Source organism: Puntigrus tetrazona, chromosome 12 (genome assembly GCF_018831695.1).
Source record: "Puntigrus tetrazona isolate hp1 chromosome 12, ASM1883169v1, whole genome shotgun sequence".
NCBI lineage: Eukaryota > Metazoa > Chordata > Actinopteri > Cypriniformes > Cyprinidae > Puntigrus > Puntigrus tetrazona.
In genome coordinates this window covers 192,182-208,271 of record NC_056710.1, presented here as the reverse complement: position 1 = coordinate 208,271, position 16,090 = coordinate 192,182, and the positions used below count along the sequence as shown (strand labels likewise).

The following is a 16,090-nucleotide window of genomic DNA, read 5'->3' as shown; positions in this document are numbered from 1 at the left end:
AGTTTAATCAGTTTCAACTGTTTCAAAGCTATGTTTTTCGATAACTTTTTCTTTTTTTTTTTTTGCCTTCCACATGCAGTCATAGTACTACAGCTGTATTTTGTAATACATAATCTCTTTGATTTATTCCAAGACATTTGGAAAAGAAACTCTAAATTGTGTATATGTGCTATAATATTTCCTTAGTTTCCAGAGAACAAAAAAGAGAGAGCTTGCATGCTAATATGCAAATTTATTCAGTATTTGGAGCACATATTTACATTCTTCACTGAATGTGATGTCTTTCTATGTAACAGATTTGCACAGAAAACAGCTGTGAAGATCAGGTATGCACAGGTTTTTCAAATATTATTTGACTTTGAATTGAGTATATTGTATTTTTATATATTGATGCATTTTTGTATATTTCTATATTTCCTCCTCAGATGCAAAATCTAACATTTAAGAGAGACAACTAAAACAGATTGCATTACAATGGAATTGCTGTATCTGATGCTGATATTTATCATCAGTAAGTAAAATTATTATTTACTTTTCAACTTTTTATTCATCAAATACTCCTGGAAAATGATTGCAGTTTCCAAAAAAACATTAAGCAGCACAGCAGTTTCCAGCACTGAGAATAAACCAACATATATATATATATATATATATATATATATATATATATATATATATATATATATATATATATATATATATATATATATATATATATATATATATATATATATATATATATATATATATATATATATATATACACATACACACACATACACACACATTTTATTATAATATGTAATCATTTTATATAGATTTATTAAGCAAATTAAATTATCTGCCTTTTCATTTATTTGCACTTTAGTCTATCTTATATTTTTTATCATACAGTATGTTCATAAAAAGCATGGTTGCTAATTGTATCAGAGCAAGCACGTTGTTTAAAATTATACTTGGCAACAACATAGCTTAAATACACCACACCTTAAATTTCACCACAGATTTACATTTAATTTGGAAGAGCGCTAGTATCTTCTATACAGAATTTCCAAAAAACACAAGCGAAGAGAAACAATAGATGCTTCCACATGTAGTCTAACATAATAAAATGGCGGTTGATCGACTCCATCTACATGTTGACTATCATTCTAAATCCAGTTTCTTTTTTCTTTCTTTTTTCTTGCCCACATTTAAGTGTTTAAAAAACAAAGCATGAAGATAATGTTTTTGTTAAGATGTTCATATGAGCGTGCAAAATAACACCTAAATAGGAACATAGCAGTATACTTAAAGTATCATGTAAAGTATTTGAAATATACTAATTTTCTTATACAGTTTCATGCAACACTTGTTTGATTCAGTTTTTTTCAGTTGCAACATTCCAAAGTAATTTATTCACCAATAATGTCCATCATCAATAGCAACGGTGGAATAATTTCTCACTCGTGTAGTTCAGTAATCAATGTTATCCAACGAACAATCTTAACCGTCACTCAAAAATCATTTAAATTGAGAGTTTTGTGACTCACAATGTGCGTAATGTTTTTATTCTCTCTCTCCTTATACTTAGGTGACATGAGAAAAGCTGTAAAAGGTAACGATGCGTTTAAAATGTAAAGAAACATCCCGAATGCGTTGAATTATTCACACGTCTCTCTCTTCTCCTCAGGCCAGCGCTGTGGGGTTTCTTCACTCAGTGCTGGTGTTGTAGGAGGTGAGGATGTAGGGAACAGGCCTTGGCTGGTCCGTCTACACATTTCCGGCCGTGGCTTCTGCGGAGGTTCCCTCATCAGCCGTGAATGGGTGCTCACTGCAGCTCACTGCACTGACTATCTGTAAGAACGGACTCATAAATATAAATAATGTGCGATTCAATTTGAAGATGCTATCTCACTTGACATTCTTTGCTTCCTCTTTCAGATCCTCAGACTCTGAACTGAACTATACCGTTTACCTGGGTAGGCAGAGCCAAAACACTTCGGTGTCTAACCCACACGAGGTGAGTCGAGGAATCCGATCCATCGTTCCACATCCGGACTACGACCCCTCACAGTGTGTTAACGACATCGCCTTGCTGAGACTGAGCGAGCCAGTGAACTTCACGAACTACATTAGCCCCATCTGCCTCGCTGCGAACGACAGCGTCTTTTACAACTGCACCACCTGCCGGTCCACCAGATGGGGAGAAACCGGCTTTTTAGGTAATAATCAACATTTTAACACACTGGACTGCATGGATTCTAGATTATGCAGCTAGATTGCAAAATGCAGGCCTCTAGTTTAGTAAAGCGGACACTTTAGCCACTTTAGCCACTTTAGCCTTAACAAAAATGTAAAGTCAACACTTCATTCATTTCAAGAACTGCATTCACTTCATTGCATTTTATGCACGGAATGTACTTTTGAGTTCATCGCTAGCAAAAACATCTTTTTTTCATATAGTGCATACGTATATCACTTCAGCTAAATATGTCTTTAAGGAATGAATATATCCAACCTGGTCTCATAAAAATGTGTACTTCTGTGCACTTTCTGAGCACCACCGTTTTTACATACCGTGCTGCGCTACTACTGATAGATATCTACTTATTGTTATTATTTCGTCTCTCTAAAAAGTGCACCTAGGTACATTCGCCATGAGACCAGGTGGAATACTTTTTGTTTTCAAAAAGTGTTTGCGTTATCCATTAAGTAAAAAGTTAATTCGGCCTTAAATGCACACAAAAAAGTAAAGAGAGTGTATTAAATAGACTGGCAGCGAACATCACATGATACAAGCATACCATACAAGCATTGAATTTAAATGCACTGTAAATGCATTACGGTGAATGCGAATACACGTCAAAGCCTGTTTTCTTGACCTAACACTTAGACTCTCAGCACACTTATGGAACTCTGCAGGAAGTGAAGATGAGAATAGTTGGGAATAAGGAGTGTGACTGCAGGGTTATGGACGTAACAATCACTCCGACAATGATCTGTGCCGAAGAAGAGGCTGGAGAAAAAACATGTTATGTAAGTAAGAACAGTTTCTGACTCAAGGAGGTTGAACTCTTCCGAGGGAATTTGAGGGAACATGTACAGCTATGAACTATGGTTCCAGGATACTGTCCATATTGTAGCATGAGCACTTTTATTTAATAATTATTATTATTATTTCTGCATATAGCTCTGGTGCTTACAGAGGCACAACTGACCTATCAGTTACTGTAGCGAACACGGACACACAAACCGTCTTACTGTGACCTTTTGATTCGTTTTGGTCACAGAAGGACCACCATTTAAGCGGCCCTTAAATATGTCATGGAGGGATATTTAAAATGTTTTAAAATTAATTTGTGGGTAATACATTTGGAAGCGAGCATTTACGGATCACAATGCAAGTAGCATGCAATACAAACACTGTTCATGTGTCACAGACATGAGAACCATGTGCTATTTAGATTTGTACTAGGGATGCACAATATTATGCCAGCGATTAGATCACGTCAGCAGTGTGGTGGATTTTGAAAAAATAGGAATTAGTGAGAGAACTAGTGAGTGTCTGTTTCATTCATACTCCACGAGTGAGACTCACACAAGTGATATAACTTGACATACTCATTTCAGTTCATGGAGCTCTCTTGTAATGAGCTGATTATCGGAATAAAGTTTGTTAAAAAAAGATTTCCAAGGACCAGGATTAATGCTGCATTCCATTTACCTCGGAAGTCGAACATCTGAGCCTACCCTGTTCTAGTAGAGTCCCAAAAAACAAACAAAAAAAAAATGATGGACCCATCCATTGTTAGAAAAACCAGTCAATGTAAATTTTGACTAAAAACATTTTCCATTGGTTTTGACGACCGCTCACACACATTGCAAAACTGTATCGTACACATGCTACTGCGGTAAATTTATCGATCTTTTTGAACTCACATTCATTTACGATTATATCAAATAAGTTTAGGCTTTCTTCACACCACATCTGGTTCATAAAGCTCAAGTTGGTTTCTTTAAAAATAATATTTTAGTATGATTTCACAGCCCTCGCTTTCATTTTTAGAGAGATTCTGGTGGTCCATTACAGTGTGAGCAGGAATCTGTCTGGATCTTAGCTGGTGTCACTAATCCTTCTTCTTGTGGCACTGGAAATGCACCTGACAGCTATGCTAGAGTATCCAGTTACCAAAACTGGATTATGAAGAATGTTAATGGAACAGACATTGGCTTTGTGACTTTTACATCTGATGGTGAAGACAAGGACAGCAGCTTTCTGTGTAGTCACGGAAGATATAGGTAAGACTGAAAGTTGTGTCATCCAATTGGTATGGTAAAAGATGATAGTGATGACCACAGCAGTGTTTTTTTATATTTTTCCTCATTAAATAAGATTTTGATTGCTTTATTAAACAGAATAAGGTGTGCCTTTGATGGAATTAAACAGACACTAGAATTGAATATGTGCCATACGTTTAAAGATGCTGATTTATTTATTTCTTGTAGAGGTATATATGTTGCTTATAAGCTGCTATTACTTTTATTTCTGCATTCACAGACTGAATTTGAACATTTTAGTTTCATGCTATTTTTGAGTGCAGCATGCATCACGTCCACGGCTATGCTGTGAAACGCAGAACTTGATTTTGCAGAGTTCAACGTATTCCTTGATCAACACTTTTGTTGACCCTGGAACAACATTGTGATTAGCCAATCAGATTCAAAGAACCAGTTTATAGTTTTGTGAGAAGTTTAAGATTGAAATCAGTGTTTGGTGCTTGTACATCAGTTAATTCAGTTAATTATTCATATCATTTCAGGTCCTTTATACCCATTTGGAAATGAAGACATAGAGAATCCCTCTGTAGATGATGGAAGCTCTCAGTTAATTTTATTGGAAGAGCCCTTTGTATATTTTGGACATGTTTATCAAGAGGTTTATGTAAGAGCATTGTCTTCATAAATTGTGTGTGTGTGTGTACAGTGTATTTAGAAAGTATGCAGAATTCATTTTATACACCATAATAAAGAAAAAAGTATAATTGTGCAGATTTATTTAAAAAAGATTACTCTGACATCTCACTCAGACATAAGTACCGAAGCAGATCACACAATATCCAGTTGTTAAAAGAAAACAAACTTGACTTTAGTTTCAGGCTCTTGACTTGAGTATTGTGCTGCTCTTTTATAGTATTGTTTTATTTTTTGCAGGTTAACAACAATGGCCATTTGACATTTAACGGGCCTCTCTCACAGCCAACTCCGAATTATTTGTATTCACAACTCAACAGAGACATCATCGCTCCACTTTGGACAGACATGGACAACACTGTCAATGGAACAATCTCCTATCGTCAGGTCACCAGTGGTGGACTCTTACTAGCAGCTTCAAACAACATAAACCAGTATTTTCCCAATCTGAACTTCACTGCCTCATGGCTGTTCATTGCCACTTGGGATAAAGTACCCTACTATGACGACCCACAATCGGTAAGCCAACTGTTACTGTTATTACTCACATCTGGTAGTTTCTGACTAAGACTTTTTTTGAATTGTGTTCCAAATATTATTCAATTTGATGTGGTGTCCTAACATGATTAATTGCAAAATCATTTGATGTCTCTATGACATATTTATTCATTTGTTGATTTTAATGTTCAGATTTGGTTTGCTCTTTGCATGTTTTTTTTTTCTCTAAGAATGCAGGTAAACCTACGTTAAACCTACCATACACTGCTATCAAGTTCATTTCAGTTCACAACCACCTATTCATCAATAGCTATTTACCAATAGCTGTAAAACTAGGAAAAAAAATTTGACTTTGGTTGCATTAATTTCAGTCATGTAAATAGGAATCCACCTTTACATTAAGGCAGAAAATTTCAATCATTTTAAATTTGGTGAAATAAATTTGCCTCAGTGACCAACAGGAAGCTGCTTAGTTTTAAAGCGACTTTTGCATGAGCAGCGTTTTATGAATTTCCACGCTTCGAGACAATGGAATGGACTGGTTTTAGTTGCACTAATGTGGCCTCAGATAATCTGAGTAGGAGAAAGAGGAAAGTTTTGGTAAAGAAACACCATGCCATGATATCTGTATTTAAATAGCTTTTACCTTCATCTTTCAGGAGTCAACCTTTCAAGTGGTTTTGGCGTCTGACAAAAACACGTCATTTATACTCATGAATTTTGGACATGTTGCTCACAACACATATCCTGTTGAGGTGAAGTGAATGAAATACCTTTCTCTAATCACTATACGATAAGCATTTGGTTTTAACTGAACTTTTTGGGGTTTTTGTCTTGTTATTTGATTGGCAGTCTGGCTATGACACAACTGATTCAATTGATTTCTATTCAATTCCTGTCTCTGACGCCACGTATCTGCGATACACAAGCAATGCCAATGTAAAAGGTCGATGGGTTTTTCGAGTTGACCATGCATCAGAAAACAATGGTACGATACTATAATAATTTAAAATGCATGGCCTTTATTGCATATGTTGGTTAGTAGTTGCTTATCACTTATCAGTAGAAACATTTAGAACAATTCATTGGACAATTAGTATAGTGAAATGGTAATATTTGCAATCTTGTACAGTGTGCACTGAAAGAAGGCCATTTCATATAATGATTTTTTTTTTTCTTTTTCAAGGGCTTTTTTATCCAGCTGGCTATCAGACTACACGTAATCCCTGTCGAAGCTATACAAGCTCGCCAGCTCTGTACTTGCCATATCCTTTCTTATACTTTGGACGCACATATCAAAACTCATATGTGAGATGTTACATTGAACACATTGCATTTGAAGTACGTTAATGTATCACAGGTCATGTTACTTCACTTATATGTTCAAATCTTTACTGTAGGTCAACAATAATGGATATTTGACGTTTGAACCATTTTATGAAAGCCTCCCCAAGGCTTTCCCTGCAAACTCTACTAGAGATATTATAGCTCCACTCTGGGCAAAGTTGGACTGTAGCGTCAGAGGAAGCATCTCCTACAGAATTGTAACTCGGGGCCATATTCTGGACCGGGCGAGAAATGATATCAAACAGTATTTCCCTCAGTTTGGGTTCTCAGTTTATACGGTGTTCATTGCGACTTGGAATTGGATGCCCTACTTGAACAGCTCCACGACGGTACGTGAAATGACAGGTTACATTGATCTTTAGTACAAATCTATGGAGAAACTTGAAAATTAGTTTAAATGAAGCATCTCTGACAATATCAAACTTACTAAAAGGATTTCATACATTCAGCTTAAATGAGTTTTGTTTATGGAGAGTTTATAGCTTATTGTTTGTACTGGACTCTTCCTAGGAATCCTCCTTTCAAGTCGTTTTAGTCATTTGCAGAAGTCTTTCTTTTGTCATAATGAACTACGGAAATGTATCTTCAACTGATGAAAGTTTTCAGGTTGGATAACATAAAAATCTTGTTACAAAACTTTGAGATATATATGATAATAATGGGGCCTTCATATTAACTGGTCTTATACGTTTATTTACTTATTGCTTGATTTTCGCAGGCTGGCTATGACACAATAAACTCAACAGATTATTTTTCGATCCCTGTGCCTGATGAAAGTAAGCTCTTCAACTCCAGTAATGTCAATGTCCCGGGACGCTGGGTGTTTCGTGTTGACGGTGGACCTGAGGAGGGTAAGGTCACCGTTTAATATATAAAACATTACATTAATAATAATAAATAAAATGAATAACACATAAAGCACAATAAATAAATATATAAATAACATACAATATTTTTCTATGCTCATAAAATGTCAATTTTTAAAATGTTAAACATGCCTCATAAGAATATTATTGGAAACATTAGGAGTATTCTACCCATATGGAGATGAAGAGGATGAGATGTGTCCTCAGTCAGATGATGGAAGTTCTCCACCGATTCCTCTTCTGCAGCCGTTTGTGTACTTTGGCCGAGTATATGACAAAATATTTGTAAGGAGCATTGTGATATTCATGACTATTCCAGTAGATTGCTGTTTATCAGCAGATTGGTAGCCTACTGTAAATATAATATTTCTCATATAGGATAATGGGATAAAAAAGTTTAATTGTTGAAAAAGAGTTGAAAAGAGTCTGAGGCGGGCAGAACCATAAGCAGGGCCATAATAGTCCATGAACACTAAAACAGAAGGAACATAGACTGAAATCGTAACAGATAGATAATAACCATGCAGACTGGCTTTTTTTTTTACAGGTGAATAATAATGGAGACCTGACTTTTGATGAGCCTTTTTCCCAGTATCAACCCTATTATTTTCCTAAATACTCGACTAAAGACATTATCGCTCCACTATGGACAGACATTAATAATAATGAGAAAGGAACCATCTCTTACCGACAAGTAACAGACGCTCGTCTTCTAAATCGGGCTTCAAGAGACATAAACAAATATTTTCCCAACTTAAACTTCTCTGCCACTTGGGTATTTATTGCTACGTGGGATAAAGTACCATACTATGGAAACAGTGAGGCGGTAAATAAATCTTTTAGTTTTCTGTTGTCACATATCTTCTGTGAATATCCAGAATGATGCTGTATTAATGAAGAACTTCCACTCTTATCCAGGAGTCGACCTTCCAAGTGGTTTTGGTGTCTGGCAAAAACATGTCATTTGCACTCATGCATTATGATGTCATCACTCCCGCCCAAAGTGTAGAGGTAAAGAAGTGTGAAAAACATGAAAATATTGTTACCCCAGGTTACGATCTTTAGCGGTGTGAAATGTTTTTGTATTTAATGGGATTTTTCCTTGTTTTCTTCATTGACAGTCCGGCTTTGACACAATTAATTCTACAAATTTCTTTTCAATTCCTGTTTCTGACATCGAAAATCTGCCACAAACAAGCAATGTCGACATCATTGGTCGATGGGTATTTCGTGTTGACCATGTATCGGGCAACAATGGTACAATAATTTAATACTTAAAAATACACATCATTTGTTGCATATCGTGTTTAATAGTTTGTTTTTGAGATGTGGAACAATTCATTGGAATGCAGTTAAAGGGAGACTCCACCCGAAAATGAAATTTTGTCTTTTTGTAATCCCTTAACCCTCATGTACTTCAAAACTCATAAATGCTGCTTCATCCTTGGAACACAATTTAAGATATGCTGGATGAAAGCCATTAGGTTTGTGACTGTGTGTGACTGGGAAGTAAATATCACTGTCAGGGTCCAGAAAAGTGTGAAAGACATCATCGAAATAGTCTATCTGCCATCAGTGGTTCAACCCTAACGTTATGAAGTATCCACTGGATGCCAAATGTGTATGCTCTTTTGTGTCAGCTCTGCCACAAATTCATTTTGGGGTGTTTAAACTTAGTATGTTCTGTACCAAGTCCATAATGACGCTATCTTTTTTTTTTTTTTTTCCAGCTCCTTTTATCCAGTTGGCTATCAGGACTCTCAGGATCCATGTCAAAGTAATACAAACTTAACAGCTCTGCACTTGCAGTATCCATTTTTGTATTTTGGACACAAATACAATAACATATATGTAAGATGTTATGTTAATCACATTACATTTGAAGTACATTACTATATTACAAGTCGTGTTGCTTCAGTTAAATGTTCAAATCTTTACTGTAGGTCAACAATAATGGATATTTGACGTTTGAACCATTTTATGAAAGCCTCCCCAAGGCTTTTCCTGCCAACTCTACTAGAGACATTATAGCTCCACTCTGGGCAAAGTTTGGAAGCATCTCCTATTGCATTGTAACTCAAGGACATATTTTGGACCGGGCGAGAAATGATATCAAACAGTATTTCCCTCAGTTTGGGTTCTCAGTATATACTGTCTTCATTGCTACATGGAATAGCCCCAATATGGTATGTGGATTGAATGATTGTTTTAATCTTTTTTAAACCTACATTTAATGTAAATTTAGGCAGAGATAGAAACTTATACACTCTTATATGTCAGATTTATTTAATGGATTACATACATTTAGCTTAAATTAGTTTTGACTATAAACAATTCATAGCTGTGTTTTTCATTGAAACTTAATGTTTTTACTGGATTCTTCCTAGGAATCCTCCTTTCAAGTTGTTCTAGTCATTTGCAGCACTCTTTCCTTTGTCATAATGAACTATGGAAATATCTCCTCAACTGATCAGAGGTTTCAGGTTGGACAGAATAAAAATCTTCCTAAACGACATTAAGGACCCTGAATGTTTTTTTTAGTAGAATTAGAAAATAAAACATTTCAAAGACCACCATATTGGTCATATTTCATTTATTAATTACATTTTTTATTTACTTATAGGCTGGCTATGACACAATAAACTCAACAGATTATTTTTCAATCCCTGTGCCTGATGAAAGTAAGCTGTTCAACTCCAGTAATGTCAATGTCCCGGGACGCTGGGTGTTTCGTGTTGATGGTGGACCTGAGGAGGGTAACTTCACCATTTAATACACCCAATATCACGTTATTACATAACAGTAAAACAAAAATAGTCATTTTGATGCTTATAAAATGCCATCCCTAATGCTCCCACAAATATTTTCACATTTTAGGAGTATTCTACCCATATGGAGATGAAGAGGATGAGATGTGTCCTCGGTCAGATGATGGAAGTTCTCCACCGATTCCTCTTCTGCAGCCGTTTGTATACTTTGGCCGAGTATATGACAAAATATTTGTAAGAAACATTGTGACATTCGTTGCATTCATAAATACATATTCCACATACAAGCTAAAACTTTTGATTTTACAGGTGAATAATAATGGAGACCTGACTTTTAATGGGCCATTTTATCAGTGGTATCCCTACTATTTTCCTGATTACTCATCTACAGACATCATCGCTCCACTATGGACAGACATTAATAATAGTGAACAAGGAACTATCTATTACCGACAAGTAACAGATGCTTGTCTCTTGAATCGGGCATCGAGAGAAATAAACAAATATTTTCCCAACTTGAACTTCTCTGCCACTTGGGTTTTTATTGCTACGTGGGATAAAGTACCATACTATGGAAACAGTGAGGCGGTAAGTTCCTCTTTCAGTTAACATGCATTACTGCATACTGAAATTTCTGAAATATCCAAAATGATGCTTGCAATAATATAGAATTTACACTCTCATCCAGAAATCAACTTTCCAAGTGGTTTTGGTGTCTGGCAAAAACATGTCATTTACTCTCATGCATTATGATTTTATCACTCGCATCCAAAGCGTAGAGGTAAAGTTGTGTGGAAAATGTGTCAGAATATTGTATAAACCCAGTTTACGATCTTTAGCTGTAAGAAATGTTTTTGGATTTAATGGGTTTTTTTTCCCTTTCTTTTTCAGTCCGGGTTTGACACAGTTAATTCTACTAATTTCTTTTCAATTCCTTTTTCTAACAACGCAAATCTGCCATACACAAGCAATGTCAACGTCAAGGGTAGATGGGTATTCGAGTTGACAGTTCATCAGAAAACAATGGTACTGTACATATTTGAGTTTATTACATTTCTAATTTATCTAATTTTCAGATATCTAAATGTATTATTTTTGTCTGAAAACATGCATTGTTTATTACTTTAAATTGTGATTGTCAGAGACTTTTAGGTAGAAATGCATGTAACATGCCTTTATTTTGTTTTGTAGGATCTTGTATCAAAACTAACTCACAAGGTACTGTACATTAATACTATAATAAGGATGAATCATAATAATTTGATGTGGGATTTTTTTTTAAAGCAAAGTTATTAAAAATGTACTTGCTGAGCCAGGAACTAAACATTAACAAAAGCTTTTTTTTAAAAATGAGGTGCATGATGCGGTCTGTAGCAGTGGCACATCAGAAGTTATTGGGTAAAAGCATCATTGTTTTTTGTGTCAGCTTCCTCAGATGATGTTTCTAGTGCTCTGATGTGTGGAATAACCCCAGTTACCACCAGCAGCAGGACAGTAGGAGGTCAGAACGCTTCAGCCGGACGCTGGCCCTGGCAGGCTAGTCTTCTTCTGCTAAGCAGACACATCTGTGGAGGTTCTCTCATCAACAAAGAATGGGTGCTGTCTGCTGCACGTTGTGTTCTTGGGTAAACTCATTCAACTACTTCTTTTCAACTGAGGAACTGATTTATCTGTTTAAAGCCTACTGTATCATATTTGATATACACATTTCTAAGGTTCCTTAATATCCAACATGATCAAAACTTTGCATCCCGTGCTGCAAAAGATCCAGCTGAGGAGGGAGGGTGGGAGAAAAGCAGAGACTGAAAGAAGTGATGGCAGGGGGAACCATTTTGGAGATGGAAAAGTAGGCAAACCAGGAGAAGCCATGGTGGAGAGGGCCTCAACAAGATCATGTGACGAGCAGAGGGAGAAGAATAGAGCAGGAGAAGAACAAAGCAGAGACTCAGAGCTCGGCTAAAAAGAAGGCCCACAGCAGAATCAAAGAAGGGAGGTGACATGATGGCTGACAAAACCATGAGGGCAACGGATGGAGACAGAGATGAAGGAGGTGGACAACAGGCCATATACACCCTTTTACTGTTAGTAAACACTGGTAACTTAATAGACGAAACCAGATCTGCCGACCGCATATACGTTCGCTCCCTACATGGATGATCTGATAGGAGTATTTCTGGTTGAGTGACTCTCAGAGACTCACAGAGTCTATGTGGTCATGAAGGGACTATAAGAGTTGAAACTGGGGCTCAGCAGGCTGAGGTGGAGCCAGTGGGACTCAGGAACCAAGCGCAGCTGGAGGCAAGGAGGAGTGTTGAGGCAGAGACAGAGAAGTTGAGCACCACAGTAGATCAAAGTCTCATTCTCATGAGATCAGGCTCTGTGTACAAAAAATAAAACAATATTCCATATATAAAACAATTTAGTTCCATTGAAAATTTGATTTCTGACTATTATTTCATATGTCAGGAAAGAAACTCTTCTTGACTCACTTGCTCTCTGTCTATTCTTTAATTTTCCCAGGTATCCCACCTCTTTTTTCACTGTGGTTTTGGGGCGACAGATCCAGGGAGTCTTCAGCCCCAATGAAGTGTTCAGATATGTGAGGAGAATCATCAAACATCCCAGTTACAACAATTTGACAAACGAAAACGATATCGCTCTTCTCAAATTGAGGACACCCGTCACCTTCACCGACTACATCAGACCCGTGTGTCTAGCAGCTTATAACAGTGTGTTCAACAGCGGCACAGACAGCTGGATCACTGGATGGGGAAACATTAGTGAAGGAGGTGAGAATTCATTCCTGTTACCTCTTAGTTATATCATATGGGATTAGGAATAGTATTTTATCTGTAACATGACATATTTCTAGGTAAAACAGGATACTCAATGACTATAGAGAGTAAGTAACATCTAATGTTTTCCATACAGTGGCTCCTCCGTCCCGTCAAGTTCTTCAGGAAGTAGAGGTTCCTGTAATTGGTAACAGACAGTGCAACTGTCTCTATGGAGTTGGAAATATAACAGACAACATGATCTGTGCTGGTGTCCTGGAAGGAGGCAAAGATTCGTGTCAGGTACAGAAACACTCAAATGAAGAATAAATAGGCTTGAAAAATGTTGAGGTTCATTACATTCTTTGAAATATTTAAGTAATTTTAATTTTAAGTGATATAATGTTGTTAGGTAGTGTATATGTTACTGCATACGCTACCATTGAGAATTCTGGGGTTGGTAAGATTTTAATGTTTTTGATCACCAAAGGTGCATTTTTACACAAACAGCATGCTGCGAAATCTTACTGACACTAAAAATGGTGTACGTTACTTTCTACATTGTATATATTGATTTGTATTTTCAGAGGGACTTAGGAGGTCCGATGGTGAGCATGCAGAGCTCTGTATGGGTTCAGTCTGGTATTGTTAGCTTTGGGACTGTCTGTGCTGGACCTGAACTTCCTGGTGTGTACACCAGAGTATCACGCTATCAGGAATGGATCAGCTCTTTTGTGTGCAGTGATCCTCCAGGTTTTGTGCAGTTTACCTCCGCTGAAGCTGATCCTGACTACAGTTACAGCTGTCCGGGTCTTCCTCCTCCTTCCTCATTAATAGGTTCAGTATCTAACATTAGATCTTCTGCAACAACTCCTACTCAAAATTCTTCGCTATCATATTTGCTGTTACTTTTAGCAATACTTAATTTTATGTGTAAAGATACATTTGGGGCAAATACCTTTAATCATCAGGAATATATCAAATATGACAAGAAGAAATAATACAATATGTTTCAAATATAACAATGATCTCTGAATGATCATGTGCCACTAAATATATATATATATATATACATACACTATATTGCCAAAAGTATTCAAAAGTATAGCAGCAATATAGTGTATATATAGACACTATTATATGTGTATATTAATTAGGGGTGGCATGATACATAGTTGTCACGGTACAGGTCAAGGTTCGATACAACAGGAGAAAAACAACAAATATACCATGCACGGTTACTTCATTTATTTTGAACAGATAGTAGTATAAATTACATTTTTTCCCTCCTAGATGTGAAAACAATAAACATTAGGCTATATTACATTACAATAGGCTACATATACAAAAGAATAAGTTCTTAAAATATATTTGATTTAGTTAACAGACACAAGGGAGGAAACTGTGACAGGAAATGTGTCCTATACATGAGTATCAGTTCATTTTTGTCATGCCATATCTTGTATGAAACATATTTAATTGTTTTCCCCATGACCTACTTTCTCAATCTGTTGAATTAATTATTCTGTTTACCTGTTGCCTCATTCATTAACTCATCAGGTCATTGGTTGCTACCTTTAATTAAACCTCAGTTCTCCATTTGTCTCTGTCCATTCTCAGTTATAATAGAGATTGGTGATGTTTCTCTGAGTTTGTTATTAAAGTTTTTTCGAAGTTAATCTCCACTGATGTTTGGAATATTACTCTATCAACATGTCACAAGTATTCATGTAGCAAAAAAATACATTATTTCCTAATCCGTTTATGCTTTGTATATCTTTACACCCTTTAAATTTAGTTTACTTTTGAGTTATACTTTTAAAGTACTTAAAATACTTTTTTAGCCGACTAGACGTGAGGTATGCAGATCCATGCGCAGGCTTTTATTCTTAAACATGAGTGATGGATCATACAGGTACAAACAAAGTCCAAAACAGAAGGCAGAGGGTTAACCCAATATACAAAGGCAAGAGGTCAGAACATAAATGAAACAGACTAGGGCTATGAACAGAGAAACTAGACTTAGACTTAAATTAAATAACACAGATGGCTCCTTTGATCGCAGCTATCACTGGGAGAGAGATACTCGGCAGTGAGTGAAAGTATGTAGCGTGTGTTTGACTGGATGCAGCGTTGCAATCAGGTGAGTGTGTAATTGAATGCAGGTGAAACCAATCTGTGCAATGGAGTATGGGAAATGTGATGTCTGTGTGGTGTGATAGCCCATGTGGGGAATAAGGACATCTTGAGAACAAATGGAAGTTTATTGACCATATTCGTGACACATTTTAACTTACGTATAATATACAATACACTTGGTAAACATATCATTTGCATAATTTAATTTTTTGTGGTGTAACACTCATAATAGACTATCATGTGGCAAAAATATCCACAAGATGTCTAATCACATTTATTTGTTTGAACATACTCATCAGCCCCATGCATGTTGTCTGTGTTTTGAGTAAACTGCTTTCACAGTTGTTAAAAGTCTGAAAACTGAAGCCCTTATGCAAGTAATATATATTTTTTACAATGTAAACAGTTTCAGTGACAGTGATTATTAAATCTGGCTAGACTGAAAACGTTCATTGATAATGTTAATGTTTTTTTTCTCTCTTTCTGTACGATGAAAATGTTATAAATAACTTTACATCCGTGCTTTCATGGACATGACTTAAGGCTAGTCCCAGACTAAAATGCATGAAAATATTGTGCTCTAGTATATCTTAAAATACATTGTTCTGTCTCAACATCAATAAAAAATATGCTAAAATCTCTTAATTTAACTATGGCCTGGTCCTGACTTAGGCCAAGCAATATCTGTGAAACTGGGCCACATGTTTTTCTTTTTAAAAATACAAAAGATGGGTCTAATACATAA

At 36.1% G+C, this 16,090-nt stretch overlaps 1 protein-coding gene and 2 long non-coding RNA genes across 3 annotated transcripts; all 3 read left to right on the top strand.

The window, feature by feature from the left end:
* Positions 1-203: 203 nt before the first annotated feature.
* Positions 204-14,539, top strand: LOC122355756. Its single transcript, XM_043254320.1, has 17 exons — positions 204-326; positions 426-511; positions 1,574-1,597; positions 1,673-1,838; positions 1,924-2,204; positions 2,876-3,018; positions 4,049-4,281; positions 5,274-5,472; positions 6,852-7,127; positions 7,517-7,649; positions 7,825-7,949; positions 10,288-10,420; positions 10,542-10,666; positions 11,807-12,057; positions 12,953-13,221; positions 13,364-13,509; positions 13,794-14,539. Exons 2-17 carry the CDS (start codon positions 475-477, stop codon positions 14,205-14,207), a joined length of 2,955 nt encoding a protein of 984 aa, XP_043110255.1. The 5' UTR covers positions 204-326; positions 426-474; the 3' UTR covers positions 14,208-14,539.
* On the top strand, positions 9,405-10,872 carry LOC122355220. Its single transcript, XR_006252193.1, has 5 exons — positions 9,405-9,515; positions 9,608-9,850; positions 10,052-10,420; positions 10,542-10,666; positions 10,742-10,872. It is a non-coding gene; the product is annotated as an uncharacterized LOC122355220 (long non-coding RNA).
* LOC122355221 lies at positions 10,879-11,371 on the top strand. The gene is made up of 3 exons (XR_006252194.1): positions 10,879-11,020; positions 11,121-11,213; positions 11,324-11,371. It is a non-coding gene; the product is annotated as an uncharacterized LOC122355221 (long non-coding RNA).
* Positions 14,540-16,090: the final 1,551 nt, after the last annotated feature.

Coding starts and splice junctions, on each gene's coding strand:
- LOC122355756 (XM_043254320.1), top strand. CDS start 475: ATGGAATTGCTGTATCTGATGCTGATATTTATCATCA. Junction 1,839..1,923: donor GCTCACTGCACTGACTATCT/GTAAGAACGGAC, acceptor TTCCTCTTTCAG/ATCCTCAGACTCTGAACTGA. Junction 5,473..6,851: donor ACTATGACGACCCACAATCG/GTAAGCCAACTG, acceptor TCTTTACTGTAG/GTCAACAATAATGGATATTT.